This window comes from Carcharhinus amblyrhynchos, chromosome 12, assembly GCF_965287045.1.
Source record: "Carcharhinus amblyrhynchos chromosome 12, sCarAmb.v2.hapA, whole genome shotgun sequence".
Classification (NCBI taxonomy): Eukaryota; Metazoa; Chordata; class Chondrichthyes; order Carcharhiniformes; family Carcharhinidae; genus Carcharhinus; species Carcharhinus amblyrhynchos.
The window spans coordinates 75,710,473-75,727,451 of NC_137335.1; the positions used below are offsets into that span (position 1 = coordinate 75,710,473).

General features: G+C 47.3%; 1 protein-coding gene across 1 annotated transcript in view; it reads right to left on the minus strand.

Annotated features, from left to right (window-relative positions):
• The window catches only part of LOC145350632 (inactive phospholipase D5-like), a 99,133-nt gene that overhangs the window by 63,338 nt on the left and 18,816 nt on the right, over positions 1-16,979 (minus strand). The window contains exon 2 of the mRNA XM_080199842.1: positions 13,976-14,118. Within this exon, the coding sequence (XP_080055968.1) occupies positions 13,976-14,118 (143 nt within the window). The remainder of the gene's footprint in view (positions 1-13,975; positions 14,119-16,979) is intronic.

A 16,979-nucleotide genomic window follows, 5' to 3' on the forward strand; every position in this document is an offset into this window, starting at 1 on the left:
CACTCAGCAGGACAAAAAACACAGTTCAACACTGTAGGGTCCATTCATTTCTTTGAATAGACGAGGACAGCACTGGTACAATTTTTAAAAATGAATTTTTTTTATTGAATAGGACTTAAAGAAAATTACATCATTACAGAAGCAGAGAGAAAGCAAACTTTGATTCTGGCTGCTAACTGGCTAACAGTGGTTAGCACTGCTGTCTCACAGTGCCAGGGACTTGGGTTCGATTCCCAGCTTGGGTCACTGTCTGTGTGGAGTTTGCACATTCTCCCCGTGTCTGCATGGGTTTCCTCTGGGTACTCCAGTTTCCTCCCACACTTCAAAGATGTGCAGGTTAGGTGTGTTGGCCATGCTAAATTCTCCCTCAGTGTACCCGAACAGGCGCCAGGGTGTGGCGACTAGGGGATTTTCACAGTAACTTCATTGCAGTGTTACTTGTGACTAACAAATAAACTTTTAAAAAAAAACTAAGCCAGTCCCTGCACTGTCCTGGGCAGGATCTTGAAAATAAAACTGCCAGCTGAACGGACAGTTCTAAACTATATGTTAATTCTTATCTCGTTATTGTGTCCTTGCAGTCTGTCTGGCAAACACAAGTCTTGCAGTTGTTGTTATCAAAACTTGTTTTGCTTGCTGTGTACTCTTCAGGAATGCAGTCAATTTTTTCTACTAACCCAGCATACCTTCTGAGTTTTAAAATCTAGTCCATTTTTAAGCTCAGCAGAGTTAGTTGCCAAGGCAGAAATATCTTCAAGTGAGGTCTTGCATAGGCTGAAGTAACCAGAACACACAGGATCCCTCAAACACATTCCCAAGTTCATTCCCAGCAACGTACAAATGTAATTAGAATTCAATAATTTTAATTACTTTTTATTTTTATACCAGGCTATGCTGAGCCACACACATTGGTATCTGATCAAATATATATGCGCATAAATTACTGAACTTCAAATACTGGATAAAAGCAGCCACGAACTATTCCCTCGTGAAAAGACAAGAAAAAAGCCCACAGATACAAGGGCAGCACTGTGGCACAGTGGTTAGTGCTGCTGCCTCACAGCACCAGGGACCTGGGTTCAATTCCAGCACCGGGTGACTGTCTGTGTGGAGTTTGCACGTTCTCTCCATGTCTGCGTGGGTTTCCTCCGGGTGCTCCTGTTGCCTCTCACCGTCCAAAGATGTGCGGGTTAATTGATTGGCCGTGTTAAATTGCTCCTTAGAGTCAGGGGGACCAGCTAGGGTAAATACATGGGATTAGGGGAATAGGGCCTGGGTGGGATTGTGGTCAGTGCAGACTCAATGGGCCAAATGGCCTTCTTGTACATTGTAGATTCATATCTGCTAGAAAAAGTAATATATCCATTGGAATAAAATAAGTGATTTTAACTGATAGAAAGCGAGCAGGAGGTTTATTCAAGCTACTTAGTGCTGGTTCAATGGGTAGGTTCCTATTTGAAATCTGCATTTTGGAGCTGGAGACTTGGACACCCGCTCAGGGCTGGCTTAACAAATGTACCTCAAGCGCAGGTTCTGTCCATCAAATGGTCCAATTGAGAAGCAGCAATGAATTTCCCACTCTGATCGACCCAACCGGGAAGCGGATGGAGGATACAGGAGGCCCAGGGAGAAAGTCCTGCCTTTTTCTGGCAGTGGGGGTAGCAGGAGTTTTTATTGGTGTCACAAGTAGGCTTACATTAACACTGCAATGAAACTACTATGAAAATCCCCTCGTCGCCACACTCCAGCTCCTGTGCGGGGACACTGAGGGAGAATTTAGCACGGCCAATGCATCTCACCAGCGCATCTTTCAGATTGTGGGAGGAAACCGGAGCACCCGGAGGAAACCCACGCAGACACGGGGAGAACGTGCAAACTCCACACAAACAGTGACCCGTGCCGGGAATCGAACCTGGGTCCCTGGCGCCATAAGGCAGCAGTGCTGACCAGTGGGCCACCGTGTTCTCATGTTTTACCAATTGGAAGAAAAGCAGGAACGATCACTCCTGAGTTCCAGTCAATATTTTTATCCTTAAATCTATACTCTGAAAGATCAGGCCAGCCGGTGATTATTGCATTCCTGGTTGTGGGAGCTTGCTGTGCACAGGATGGCTGGTGCACTTCTAACATTACGACACTTCAGGGGTATTTCATTGGCTGTGAAAGGTGCTATGGAAATGCACACCCTTTTTCAATCATCCTTTGTTGCAATGTTGCCACTTTTGAGAGTTGGGGCCCCCCCACATAGAAGCAGCACAGCAGTTGGACCCTGCATCTTCACAGTGACTTCATTGCACTGTTAATGTAAGCCTACTCATGACACTAATAAATAAACTTCAAAAGTTTACCAACTCAGAACGCAAGATAGTTGGTGGGATTAGAAGAACGCTCGGGGCGGGGGGGGGGGGATTAAAGTCGCTCGGGTTTCAGTTCTGGAAATGTGGATGAGTTTCCACCTCTTTCCCCTGCTCAGTGAAAACAGTCTCTGGGATACAACTGAGACTGCGACCTTTGCTTACATTTTAAAATCAATGACAGATTATAGCAGACTTCTTGTTCTTCAATGATATTCATGGGTTACAGGAGACGGGTGGGCCCACAGCCTCAGCCTTGGCAAATGACTGCACACGCTACACTTTATGGCAGTTTGGATAATTGCATTATACATGTACATCGCCAATCCATAAATCTAATCTGACAGGTACTACACTCAGATTCATTAGCACTCAGCAGCAAGATTGACTTAATAAGGAAGAGTTGTTCGACATGAGTACGAGTCTTTTGGAGCCATCAGTTTGCAGACTTGACCTTGACTGGAGTCCATGACAACAGGATGGGGCAGGCGGCAGTTCCAGTGATGGACTTACCCCCATTCCCAGTCACCTCTGTCCACTCGAATATTTGAGGCAGGCTCACAGTGGTGTTGCTCTTTGCAAGTTGCCGCGATACCCTCCGAAACAGCTGGAATAAACACAGAATGTGCTGGAAAAATTCCTCTGTATCCGTGGAGACATGATGTGGGTATGCCGGCGTTGGACTGGCGTAAACACAGTAAAAAGTCTGACAACACCAGGTTTTAGTCCAACCTATTTATTTGATAATATACTCACAAGCTTTCGGGTTAGCCCCTTCGTCAGGTGAATGGAGAGTTCTGGCCTCAGACAGAGCATATAAAACACAGACAGTTTAGAGATTACTGATTAGAATGCGAATCCTTACACCTAACCTGCTGTTCAAGACCTGAAGTGGCTGATAATGTGAGTGGAAGGAGCACTGATCACAGTTTAAAGAGATGTGTATTGTCTCCAGACAGTACAGTAAGTGAGGTTTTGCAAACCCAGGCAAGTCACGGGGGTTACAGATAGTGCGACATGAACCCAAGATCCCTGTTGAGACCGTCCTCATGTGTGCGGAACTTGGCTATCAGTCTCTGTTCAGCGACTCTGCGCTGTCGTGTGTCGTGAAGGCCGCCTTGGAGAATGCTTACCCGAAGGTCAGAGGCTGAATGCCCGTGACCACTGAAGTGTTCGCCAACAGGAAGGGAACAGTCTTGCCTGGTGACTGTCGAGCGATGTTCATTCATCCGTTGTCGTAGCGTCTGCATGGTCTCCCCAATGTACCATGCTTCGGGACATCCTTTCTTGCAACGTATCAGGTAGACAATGTTGGCCGAGTTGCAAGAGTATTTGGGGGTGTGGGGATAGCCCTGGCGAAATGTTCGTCTTCATCAATGATATGTTGAAGACTCCAGAGAAGATGTCGTAGCTTCTCCGCTCCGGGGAAGTACTGGACGACGAAGGGTACTCTGTCCACTGTGTCCTGTGTTTGCCTTCTGAGGAGATCGGTGCGGTTTTTCGCTGTGGCGCATCGGAACTGCCGATCTATGAGTCGAGCACCATATCCTGTTCTTATGAGGGCATCTTTCAGGGTCTGGAGGTGTCTGTCACGATCCTCCTCATCTGAGCAAATCCTGTGTATACGGAGGGCTTGTCCATAGGGAATGGCTTCTTTAACATGTTTAGGGTGGAAACTGGAGAAGTGGAGCATTGTGAGATTGTCTGTGGGCTTGCGGTACAGTGAGGTGCTGAGGTGACCATCCTTGATGGAGATGCGTGTGTCCAAGAATGCAACTGATTCTGGGGAACAGTCCATGGTGAGTCTGATGGTGGGTGGACAGAGTACCCCTCGTCGTCCAGTACTTCCCCGGAGCGGAGAAGCTACGACATCTTCTCCGGAGACTTCAACATATCATTGATGAAGACGAACATCTCGCCAGGGCTATCCCCACACCCCCACTTCTTGCTTTCAGACAACCACACAACCTCAAACAGACCATTGTTCGCAGCAAACTACCCAGCCTTCAGGAGAACAGTGACCACAATACCACACAACCCTGTCACAGCAACCTCTGCAAGAAATGCCGGATCATCGACATGGATACCATCATCACACGTGAGAACACCGTCCACCAGGTACATGGTAAATACTCTTGCAACTCGGCCAACATTGTCTACCTGATACGTTGCAAGAAAGGATGTCCCGAAGCATGGTACATTGGGGAGACCATGCAGACGCTACGACAACGGATGAATGAACATCGCTCGACAGTCACCAGGCAAGACTGTTCCCTTCCTGTTGGCGAACACTTCAGTGGTCACGGGCATTCAGCCTCTGACCTTCGGGTAAGCATTCTCCAAGGCGGCCTTCACGACACTCGACATCGCAGAGTCGCTGAACAGAGACTGTAGCCAAGTTCCGCACACATGAGGACGGTCTCAACAGGGATCTTGGGTTCATGTCGCACTATCTGTAACCCCCGTGACTTGCCTGGGTTTGCAAAACCTCACTTACTGTACTGTCTGGAGACAATACACATCTCTTTAAACTGTGATCAGTGCTCCTTCCACTCACATTATCAGCCACTTCAGGTCTTGAACAGCAGGTTAGGTGTAAGGATTCGCATTCTAATCAGTAATCTCTAAACTGTCTGTGCTTTATATGCTCTGTCTGAGGCCAGAACTCTCCATTCACCTGACGAAAGGGCTAACCCGAAAGCTTGTGAGTATATTATCAAATAAATAGGTTGGACTAAAACCTGGTGTTGTCAGACTTTTTACTCCGTGGAGACAGACTGAGTTGAAGTTTCAGGGAGGTGACACTTTATTAGACAGGTAGAAGTTAGAGATCTCATTAAGTTTTGAATGAGTTGTGAACAGTGGTTGTTTGATGCAGTGGCCTCTCCCTCACAGAGGCCAAATGACAATTTTCTGACACTTGCTCTGACTTCTCTCTGGATCCTGAGGCCACCAAATATCAAGCCACTGTATCCAGGAATGTCTGTTCCTTTATTTCCTTCTCTCACAATGTTACTTTCTCCCCTTGTCTAGTCTCTTCCAACCCACATTCATGACTCTTCTGACGCCCTCCATCAATTTAACAGTTCAGGCTTCTTGGCCCTAAGTGTCTCCTCGTCACCACGGGCATCTAATCCCTCTACACCTCCATCCCGACAGGATGGTCCAAGAGCTCTCCCTTCCTTCCTTGAACAGAAACCCAATCAGTCCCCATCCATCACTACCTGGCTAATGAGTTCTTCAATTCCATTCACTTCTGCCAACTCAGATATGGGTGTAATGGGCACCCACCTGGGCCCCTGCTACGTGTCTGTTTTAAAGTTTACTTATTAGTCACAAGTAAGACTTACATTAACACTGCAATGAAGTTACTGTGAAATTCCCCTATTGCCACACTCCGGCGCCTGTTCAGGTCAATACACCCAACCAGACGGTGGGAGGAAACCGGAGCACCTGGAGGAAACCCACGCAGACACGGGGAGAACATGCAAACTCCACACAGACAGTGACCCAAGCCGGGAATCGAACCCGGGTCCCTGGCACTGTGAAGCAGCAGTGCTAACCACTGTGACACCGTGCTGCCCCCACTGTGCTACCGTGCCGAATATTGTTTGTTCCAGTCCTGCCCAGGCCCTGTCCTTCAACAGCACAATGGTACAGTGGTTAGCTCGGCTGCTTCACGGCACCAGGGACCTTACAGCACCAGGGACCCAGGTTCAATTTCCGGGGGGGAGTCGCTGTATGCATGGAGTCTGCACATTCTCCTCATGTCTGCGTGGGTTTCCTCTGGGTGCTCTGGTTTCCTCTTACATTCCGAAAGACATGCTGGTTAGGTGCATTGGACCATGCTAAATTCTCCCTCTGTGTACCCGAACAGGTGCTGGAACGTGGCGACTAGGGGATTTTCACAGTAACTTCATTGCAGTGTTGATGCAAGCCTACTTGTGACACTAATAAATAAACTTTAAACTTCAACTCTTTTTCCAGTATACGGATGACTATATTGATGCCTTTCCCTGCTCTCATCCTGAACTGGAAAACGTCATTTACTCTGCTCCAAATCCTTACCCTTCTCTGATCCTCACACGATCCATATCCTCCTTTTCCCTTCCTTACTTTTAGTTGTTTCAATTACTGACAGCAGGCCATTGATTAATATTCAGTGTAGGCCCAGGGACTCCCGCAGTTACCATGACTACACTTCCTCACATCCCACTTCCTGCTGAGATTCTATTCCATTTTCCCAATTTCTCCGTCTCCATTACATCTGTCCTGGTAACGTAACCCGTCCAAACTAGATTTCTAATATGTTTTCCCTTTTCCTCAGCCTACAGGATTTTACCCCGTGGTGGTAAACAAGGGTCACTTCACGTCTGACCAATTGGCCATGCTTCTGCCCTGACCCCTCCCCCTCCCTCCCAGGGCCACACCTTGTCCTCACCTTCCACCCAACCTGCCTCCACGTTGAGCGGATCATCCTCTTACATTCCCGCTCTCTCCGGCTTGGTGCCCTTCGCCTCTCCCGGCATTCCAAAGGGTCCATTCCCCGTACAACACCCAGGCAGACTTGAAAGCACCAGTTCTATTTTTATATCTTCACACTTGCTGCCCGACTTGCTGAGCATTTCCGGCACACTGTGCTTTTATTTCAGGTTTCCAACATCCATCCAATTTCGCTCTTGTCATTGCATTGGTGGGTCACAGGTGAGGACTTGAACAGAATGGAGTCAGGATAGCTCCAGCTCCAGGTCTCTTAAACCTTCTGAACCTAAGAGATGATGATTATTACAGCCCAAATCAGGATGTGGATTGATGTGTTTTGGACATTTAGAACATAGGACAGTACAGCACAGTTCAGGCCCTTCGGCCCTCGGTGCTGTGCCGAGCTATGTCCAAACCCAAGATCCTGCTATCCCACTCCCTATCATTCTGGTGTGTTCAGTAGATCAACCAACAGAACAGTGCGGGCCCATCAGAACAGAGTTTGCTCTGGAAGCAAATCTCACTTTCTGATGCTCTCTCCAGTAATGGTCGTCAGGTTCAACAAGAGCTGGAAACAGAACCAGAGTAATGGGCCACCTGAAGGAAACCTAACAGTATCAGTTACCAGATAAACGGCACGAGCAACCACGCCACAAAACTGTCAACGTGGTTAGCAGGGTGAATGTGTGGGGTTGTTATCGGTGCAAACTCGATGGGCTGAATGGCCTCCTTCTGCACCGCAGGAATTCTATTTCTCTATTCTGACGTGTTGCAGGAGGAGGCCATTCGGCCCACTGAGTCTGTACTGACCACAATCCCACCCAGGCCCCATTCCTGTAGCCCCACACATGCTAATCCTCCCGACACTAATTTAGCACGGCCAATCAACCTAACACGCAGATCTTTGGACTGTGGGAGGAAACTGGAGCACCCCGAGGAAACCCACGCAGACATGGGGAGAATGTGCAAACGTCACACAGACAGTGACCCAAGGCCGGAATCGAACCTGAGTCCCTGGCGCTGTGAGGCAGCAATGCCAACCACTGTGCCACCATGCCACCCTCTCAAGGTCCTTTCTTCCACCAGACCATGTAGCCTATTGTTGATCCATCCCTGCCTCACCCCAATCATTTCTTGGAGGGGTCGATTTGCAGAACCTTTCTTCAAACAGCCTCTATTCAGATTCTTTGATTCTCCTTTACTGGAGTGTTTCAAAACAAACCTACAGAGACCGATTAAGATGAACACATCCCTTTGAATTAATGATTACAATTGATTTTGAGGCAGGTCAATGATATGTCGCACAGAGAGCTGTGCCAAATGCCAATCTGGACGGCACTCACAATATTGCTCAGATCTTGCCAAATGAAGTAGACTTGTTTTCCCTAGAATATTAAAGTTAGTAGAATGCAGAATTCTCTCCCACAAAAGTAGAACATGCTAGCTCCACTGAGAAATCTCAATCTGTGATTGATAGATTTTTGATCTGACGTGTTACAAACCTTGTGGGGGCCTGTAAGCCAAAAGGAACAAATTTACTAAACGATCCCCAAATTTAAAAAAAAATTACCAAAGGAGGTTGCATTTTTGTAACTTCTATCGTAACACAGGTCAGAATCAATGTGGATTGACTACAGATTAACAGGGAAATCACAGCAGGTACGAACTACAAATTACATCTGGGGCACAGATCAACTAGACAGTCAACATCTTTTCCCAAAGGTAGGCGAGTCTAAAGCTAGAGGGCATAGGTTTAAGGTGAGAGGGGAGAGATACAAAAGTGCCCAGAGGGGCAATTTTTTCACACAGAGGGTGGTGAGTGTCTGGAACAAGCTGCCAGAGGTAGTAGTAGAGGCGGGTACAATTTTGTCTTTTAAAAAGTATTTAGTGGATAAGATGGGTACAGAGGGATAGGGGCCAAACGCAGGCAATTGGGACTAGCTTAGTGGTTAAAACAAAAGGGTGGCATGGACAAGTTGGGCCAAAGGGCCTGTTTCCATGCTGTAAACCTCTATGACTCTACATGTGCAAGAATGGATAGACCACAGATAGATCCCATGAATTTTCCAGGCAGTCCATATCCCGTCCCTCTGGCACCACTTTCAGCCACGGAGTTCTTCCGAGCTCACATCATCCTTGGGCGAGATTTCAGTCCTTTCCCTTCCATGATTTAGCTGATTTTCTGAAGGCAGCAGCTTCCACCTGAACAGGGTTAAATCTGTGCAATCCTCCACACAACATCACACTCCTTTCCAGAACTTTCTCAACTCCCGTCAGTTATGAAAGTATGGATCAACTGGAGCCGTCTTTACTCTCACTGATTCAGGCTGTTTAACCAGCAGTGGTCCTGACTGGGTTTTTTGACAGATTGGGAATCCACATGTTCTCTCGTTCCTGTTTTCCTGTCTCCCCCGGAGTCTCATTTCTTCAGTTCCCTTCTGTTGGTACCGCTCCCCTGATCACAGGTCATCAGGAGTCACAGGGTGGGATTTTCCGACCATGTTCACCCCAAAACTGGAAAATTCCGCCCATGGTCAATGGATATTTGCATGGTCCACCCCTCTCCTGCTATGGTTTGTGTGGAGAGCGGGACGGGAAAGCTCCCCCCCACCATGGAGTCATACAGCGCACTAAAGCTCTTCAGCCCATCGAGTCTGTACTGACAATAACTCCCACCAAAGTCGCACTAATCCCATTTTCCTGCACTGGTTCCCCCATGGACCAGTATTTCAAATTATCCAAAAATGATACATTGCATGCTGCCAGGTAATTCCAGAAAGGTGCAAGGTTTGGTCATACTGCTTTTGTAAACAGGGCACATTGCTTCCAGCCAGCATAAATGAACCACTCGACTGATCATCTTAAACTGGAGGCTCGATTTTATCATCTAGTTGCGCCTGTTTTCAGGTGAGAAAACTTGGTAAAATCGGGTGTGAGGTGAGTAGCACGATCCGCAGCCCCCCTCTGCTCCAGTTCCCCCATCACCTAGGTCCAAAAATGGCAGTGATCGGAACTGTGCCCGAAACATGCGCCACAGCCATTTAAATGCATTTGCCATGCATTTAAATTAACTTAATGGGCTGCATGCCCAATCTTACTGGCACTTTCCCCTTTACCACCGTATTCACCCATCCAGAATCAGCACAAAACAGACATGCTTCCAATTCAGGCACTCCATCAGTATATAGCATCTGACAGCTTTCTGCTGCTTATGGGGATCCTTTCGTTGCATCCATTTTCCTCCTCGGGTCAGTGAGGGCTCTGCGAGTGTGTGTGGGGGGGTGGGGGTGAAAGGCTGTTACTCAGCAGGGTCTCTGATGTCCGACTTGCAGCGCGGATCCATGTCTCAGCACTGACTTCGGGTCTTGAGGTGTTGCTGGGTCCTAGTGCACTCAGCACTCTGCCATGCTGAAGGATGTGCACAAAGCCCTTACAAATTGTACTCTTCCAGCCTCTCAACTTTGCAAGGAACCGTGACTGTGGGGAGTGCATGGCTGGGGGAATGGGGGGTCCGCTGCCACTGTGACCGAGATCGGTGGAGGGGAAGGGGAGTCCGCTAGTACGCTGCTTGAGATCAATGGGGGGGGGGCGGGGGGGAAGGTGGGTCTGCTGCCACTCAGCCTGTGACCAATGAGGGTGAAGGGGGGTCCACTGCTGCTCAGGCTATGATCAGTGAGGATGGGGGGGGGTCTGCTACCACTCTGCCTGTGAACAGTGGAGGGTACGGGGGGGTCCACTGCCACTCTGCCTGAGATCAGTGGAGGGTACGGGGGGGTCCACTGCCACTCTGCCTGTGATCAGTGGAGGGATAGGGGAAGAAGGGGCCCACAGTCGGTTTGGGTGGCGGAGGGGTTAGGGGGATAAGGCGGTCAGTAATGTTGTGGGGGTGGGACAATGTCTATGGGGCCAGGGGGAGACATTATCCGGCCCGGGACAGATGTGGCAGGACAGCAGCATTCTATCATTTTTTTCTGCGCGTGTGCAGTTGGAGGCACCAATCGGAGCTGCAGGATTTTGGGCGTGTTAAGTCCTGCCCACGGGCTTGTGCAGCGCGATTCAGGCTGGCTGATATTTTTTCAGACAGAGTGCGTATGGGGGGTGCTTGTGAATAGGTCTAAAAGTTGGATCTGAAACACTCCCAGATTCAAGTCTGCCCAGCACTTAGAATCAAAATGGTGAAATAGGATCCTGAATGTTGGTGTAGCTGTGAGCACACTCAGCAATGTTCATCAAGTGATGCCCAAATCACAGAACCATATCTACCAGTAAACAGTCTGGTGTGGGTTTTCCATTCATGTGCTGGTTGGATACAGTCTGAACACTGCCTGTGATGAATAATCAGCATAACATTGTTGTTTGAGTTATTGGCAAATGTTCGGGTGGTATGATTTACATACTATGGCATTGTACTAGCAATGAAGTTCATGCACAATGTTGTTTGACTGCGGGATAGGGTAAAATATCTTTTTGGACTGAGAGCAGCATCATGTTAATTAAAAATACCACTTGTAACCACAGCACAATAGCAGCGGCTTTGCTTAGACAACTCTCTAGTTGTTGAGATGCTGGGCCTATTCAGAATAGGAAAGTCTACCCTCTGATGTCCAAGTCCAACATTAGCACTGGTGGATTTTGAACTGAACTCAATGTGGAATTGAAAGCTAGTCTCAGTAACGCTGAAGCTATCACTGATTGTCATATAAACCCATCTAGTTCACAATTACCCTTCCAAGGAGGAAATCTGCCATCCTCCTTTAGGCTCCCGATCTACAGCAATGTGGTTGCCTCTTAACTGCCCTCTGTAATGGTCTAGGAAGCCACTCAGTTCAAGGGCAATTAGGGATGGACAACAAATGCCAACCTTGCCAGCTACATCCACATCCCATAATCCACAACCTTACAACTGATGTCAACAACTGCTCTCAATCTTAATCTTCAACATCTAATCTGTATCTGTGGCCATATATTCTTGATGCCCCAGCCGCTGGAAACAACTGGTGGGATATAATTTCCTCCCTAGGAGGGCTGGGAGGTGGGGAAGGTGGATAATTGGGTGGAAAAGCTCAGGGTGAAGAGGCTGATGCCCCCTCAGTTATGTAAAGGGCAGGCAAGGTCACAAGTAGGCCTGGAGGCCAATTGGGACCCTTAAGTGGCTATTGATTGGAAGGTGGGGAAACACCTAGGGGGTTTTAATGTCAGAGCCACCCCTCCCGGTCCCTCAGCAATCTGCTGGAATAACCTCCCATATCCTCCACAGCCATCCCAACCCAATGCTTACGAGGTTGTCTGTGACTGGCCCTGGCAAGCCCACCCCACTCTCGTGTGGGGTCTCCATCGATGATACTGGTCAGTGGAAGGCACAGGGACCGCCTTCCAGGTGGCACTGCTGGCACTGAAGAGCTGCTGAGTCTCTGATTGGCCAGCAGCTCCTCGAGGTGGGCTCCTGGCCTTCAATGGTACAAAGCCCCAGTGACAGGAAGGAAGCTGCTGGATAGGCGGTAAAATCTACTGGGGTACCCAGGGTCACCATCAGCATTCTGACTGGTGGCCGTTACCCAATGCTATAAATTCGGTTCGATGTATTTCCATCGAGCAGGTCCCATTTTTTCATCATATCTAGCACCCTATTCCATTCATATCACCGAAGCTTAGATTTATTCATTAGTGTCACAAGTAGGCTTACATTAACACTGCAAAGAAGTTACTGTAAAAATCCCTAGTCGTCACACTCCAGCACCTACTCGGGTACACTGAGGGAGAATTTAGCGTGGCCCAACGCACCTAACCAGCACGTCTTTCCGACTGTGGGAGGGAACCCGCACAGACATGGGGAGAACGTGCAGACTCCACACAGACAATGACCCAAGCCGGGGATCGAACCCGGGTCCCTGGCTCTGTGAGGCAGCAGTGCTAACCAATGTGTCCAGAATGTTAAACGGTATTGTTGACATTTACAGAAGGCTAAGTTTAAAAATCAATAGAACAAACAAAAAGAGATAAGCAAACACAAGGAAACATTTCATCTCTAAAATGTCACATTCCAGCTGGTCAAATAGGTCACTCCCAGTTTGCAAAAGCTCGATGCAATCTTAACTTCCATCAATAGCAGCGGGGAAAAGACAGAACGCATTGCGTCACCACTGGCTCCATGGCTATACTTCTCGGCCCTCAGTTGGCTACTGAGCCTTTTGGCTGAAAACATTCCAGTTTTGAATTCTTGCCTGTGTTGTATTCCTATATTTTTGGTATTGACTGTGTGAGGAGGGCTGTAATTGGACTCCACATACATGTGCCTGGAAGTTGAGGGATGAGCCAGTTCCCCTGTTTATGGTCATGAACCCCACCCACCACCACCCCCTGCACCAATCCTGGGATAGAGGCAGGTCCCACTGTGATACTTCCCATAATTAAAAGCATTGAGTTAGGATATGTTAGGGATCAGATCAGAAACCCCAAGATCAGATCAGAAACCCAATCAAATCAAGTTAGATTAGACCCCAACTATTTTTGTTATTTTTGGCAGGACTGCGGAGATAAGGTGTTTCACTCCATTGTGATTCTATGAAGACACTAGGAAGCTTTTATCAAAATAAACTTTATTTTAATAATATCATTTAACTATAACAAATGAACTAGTTTAACTTTTACCTATTTTCCTAGCAGATCCCAAACAGCAGCCTCCAGAGAGAGAGAGGCTCTTGTGTCTTTCAGAATTGTTTTCCATGTAAGCTTAACTCCTCCCATTAGAACATCACTCTGTCCCTTGTCAATCAACCTAATCAAAACCCTACTCTGAAACCCCAGGAGAAGAAACAAAAATATACAAAAATGCATTAACGCAGATTAAAACAAACATCCCATTAACTAAGATCAATTATTAGCCTGCATTCTCAGCTGTGTGGTGCAGACAAATTGACACCATATAAACAGAGCTAAGTTCTAAACATACCCCTTACAAGAAACATGATAAAGGCACAGTATCGTCACAGATAAAACAGAATCTATAAGAATGCCTGGAGTCAAACCTGATGCATGGAACTATATTGTGATGCATTTCTGTGCTTTCAAAACAAAATGGAGATAGAAGAGAAGGAAAATTAGGGGCAACGACGCAAATCCCTGAAATGAACCATTCTTACCGGCAATCCCTATTACAGTTGTCCTCTGTAATGTCTTCCGCATCACTGCTGCTGCCTGGAATGTCCACAGCTGAAAATATTAGTGCAACAGAAATGGCGAAACAACACACCAGTGCAAAGCCCACAATGCACTTCTGCTGCGACTAAGATGGAGGAAACAAAACAGAGTTGTATGAATATTGGTTCAGTCAGAGCAAAGCAAAGAACAACTCAAGGATTTTATTTTTTAACACCATTAACATTTTTTCGGCAGATAAAAAGAAAGCAAGTAACGAGAGCTAGCCATTTGGCCCATCAATCCTGCTCCCTAAGCAAACCACGTACACATTTACCCCGCCTAGTCAATCTGCCAAAAGGAGGCGCTGCGTAGATAACCACAAGATAAACAAAAATGCAGTAACGCAGATTAAAACAAACACCCCATTAACTAAGATCAATTATTAGCCTGCATTCTCAGCTGTGTGCTACAGACAGACTGACACCATATAAACAGAGCTAAGTTCTAAACATACCCCTTACAAGAAACATGATAAACCTATATTTCCTAAAGGCACAGTATTGTCACAGATAAAACAGAATCTTCAAGACTGTCTGGAGTCAAACTTGACACATGGAGCCAAGAGTGAATTACGTGGATCAATTTCCATTGTCCCAGTAAACAAGTCTATTAACAACAATGTGCATTAATAAGGGGAAAGAGACCAAGACACATCTTGATCATTGCTGTACACTGTTGGGAGGCTGGTAAAGATGAGAGTATTTTATGGAGCTGATTAATGTTCAACAGGGGGTTAAGACCAGTCAAAACCAATTAAACTTGAAGAAGGGGAGATGATGGCCTGGTGGCATTATCAAGAGATCACGGCAGCTGGAGGAATTTGAATTCAATAATAATATTTGGAATTAAGAATCTACTGACGACCATTGTCAATTGTCCAAAATATCCATCTGACTCACCAATGTCCTTAAGGGAAGGGAATTTGCCTTCCTTACCTGATCTGGCCTACATGTGACTCTGGAGCCACAGCAATGTGGTTGATTCTCAACTGCCTTCCAAGGGCAACTAGGGATGGGCAATAACTGCTGGGCAGCCAGTGACATCCATGACTCACGAATAAAGAAAAGAAAGGTGCCTCTGTATTTTCCTACGGCTGTTTACACTGACTTTTGTAAAGAGTCACTTATGATAATCATTGAATCCCTACAGTGCAGAAGGAAGTCATTTGGCCCATCGAGTCTGCACCGACCACAATCCCACCCAGGCCCTACCCTCATATCCCGACATATTTACCCGCTAATCCCTCTAAACTACGCATCTCAGGACTCTAAAGGGCAATTTTTTTTAAAGCATGGCCAATCAACCTAACCCGCACATCAGAGGAAACCGGAGCACCCAGCAGAAACCCATGCAGACACGAGGAGAATGTGCAAACTCCACACAAAAAGTGAGCCATGCCAGGAATCCAGCCCAAGTCCCCGGAGCTGTGAAGCAGCAGTGCTACCGTGACCGCTGTGAGCTATAATAAGCTCAGTTCATAAACTCAAACAGCCAACCCCCACCCCCAACGGAAAATCAACCCCACCCACATGCCCCCACCCCCTTCCCAGAATTAATTCAGCCACAGATGGGGGGCTTTTTGCCACTGCAGCCAAATATCCATCTGTTCTAGGGGAAGTCTTTGAGGCACGGTCTTCAATTCTTCCATAACAAAGCACAATGGCTCAGGGAGTAAGTGTCAGACACACCTACCACTGAACCACGCACACCGTACAGGCTGATCCCAGGATCACCTGCTGGTTTTCCCTGCTTTCAGCCCAGGCCGCAGCGGTGATGGTACGAGGGGCCTGGCTGTGTCTGAGATACAGATGGAGGCCACAGGGTCATGAGGGAACATTAAAGCCGAGTTCCTTCCCATTTATAAATAGGCAGGGACCTCGGCTGGAAAGTAAACATGGCTGAGTCAGATCAATCAGGATAAAGCGGTGGTGGGAAACCTGTGGCCTGGAGGCCACACGTGGACCCTCAGGGTTTTGAGTGCGGCCCATGAGACATTCTGTTCACCACTGCCCACACGCAGAGTTGCCACACGCCATTGATTTCCGTTCACATAGTTTTTTTCCTACTGGCTTGACTGAAGTGAGAAGCACGTAAAGAGCGAGTGAGGTGTGTGCAGATCACTCACAACACTGACTGTGGGAGCCGTGTGCTCCCTCTGTGTCCAATCAAAGCATTTGGTTTCACGATTTGAAGTTGATGACAGTTCTATTGATATATGAACGATTTTGCATTTTCTACAACAATTTGATTTGATTTGATTTATTATTGTGATGTATACTAATATACAGTGAAAAGTATTGTTTCTTGTGCTATACAGACAAAGCATGCCATTCATAGAGAAGGAAAGGAGAGAGTGAAGAATGTAGTGTTATAGTCATAGCTAGAGTATAGAGAAAGATCAACTTAATCCGAGATAGGTCCATTCAAAAGTCTGATGGAAGCAGAGAAGAAGCTGTTCTTGAGTCGGTGACCTCAGACTTTTTCCCAATGGGAGAAGGTGGAAGAGAGAATGTCCGGGGTGCATGGGGTCCTTAATTATGCTGGCTGCTTTGTCAAGGCAGCAGGGAGTGTAGACAGAGTCAATGGATGGGAGGCTGGTTTGTGGGATGGATTGGGCTACATTCACGACCTTTTGTAGTTTCTTGGACAGAGCAGGAGCCATACCAAGCTGTGATACAACCAGAAAGAATGCCTCCTATGATATAAAAGTTGCAAAAGTAATTATGAACTATTCGGCATATATTAAATGTATTGAGTCTTATTCACGGGGTCCTGGTTAGCGAACGAGCCTGATTTCAATCTTGCGGTCCACTGAGATGGAGGACGGCCACTCACCAGCCTAAGCTGCCCACTACTGGACTAAAGCAGATTCAGGCTACGCTCTAATGTCTCCACTGGCCATTACAAATGGTCTGTCATTTATGGTCAAATGATTCAAATTGGAGG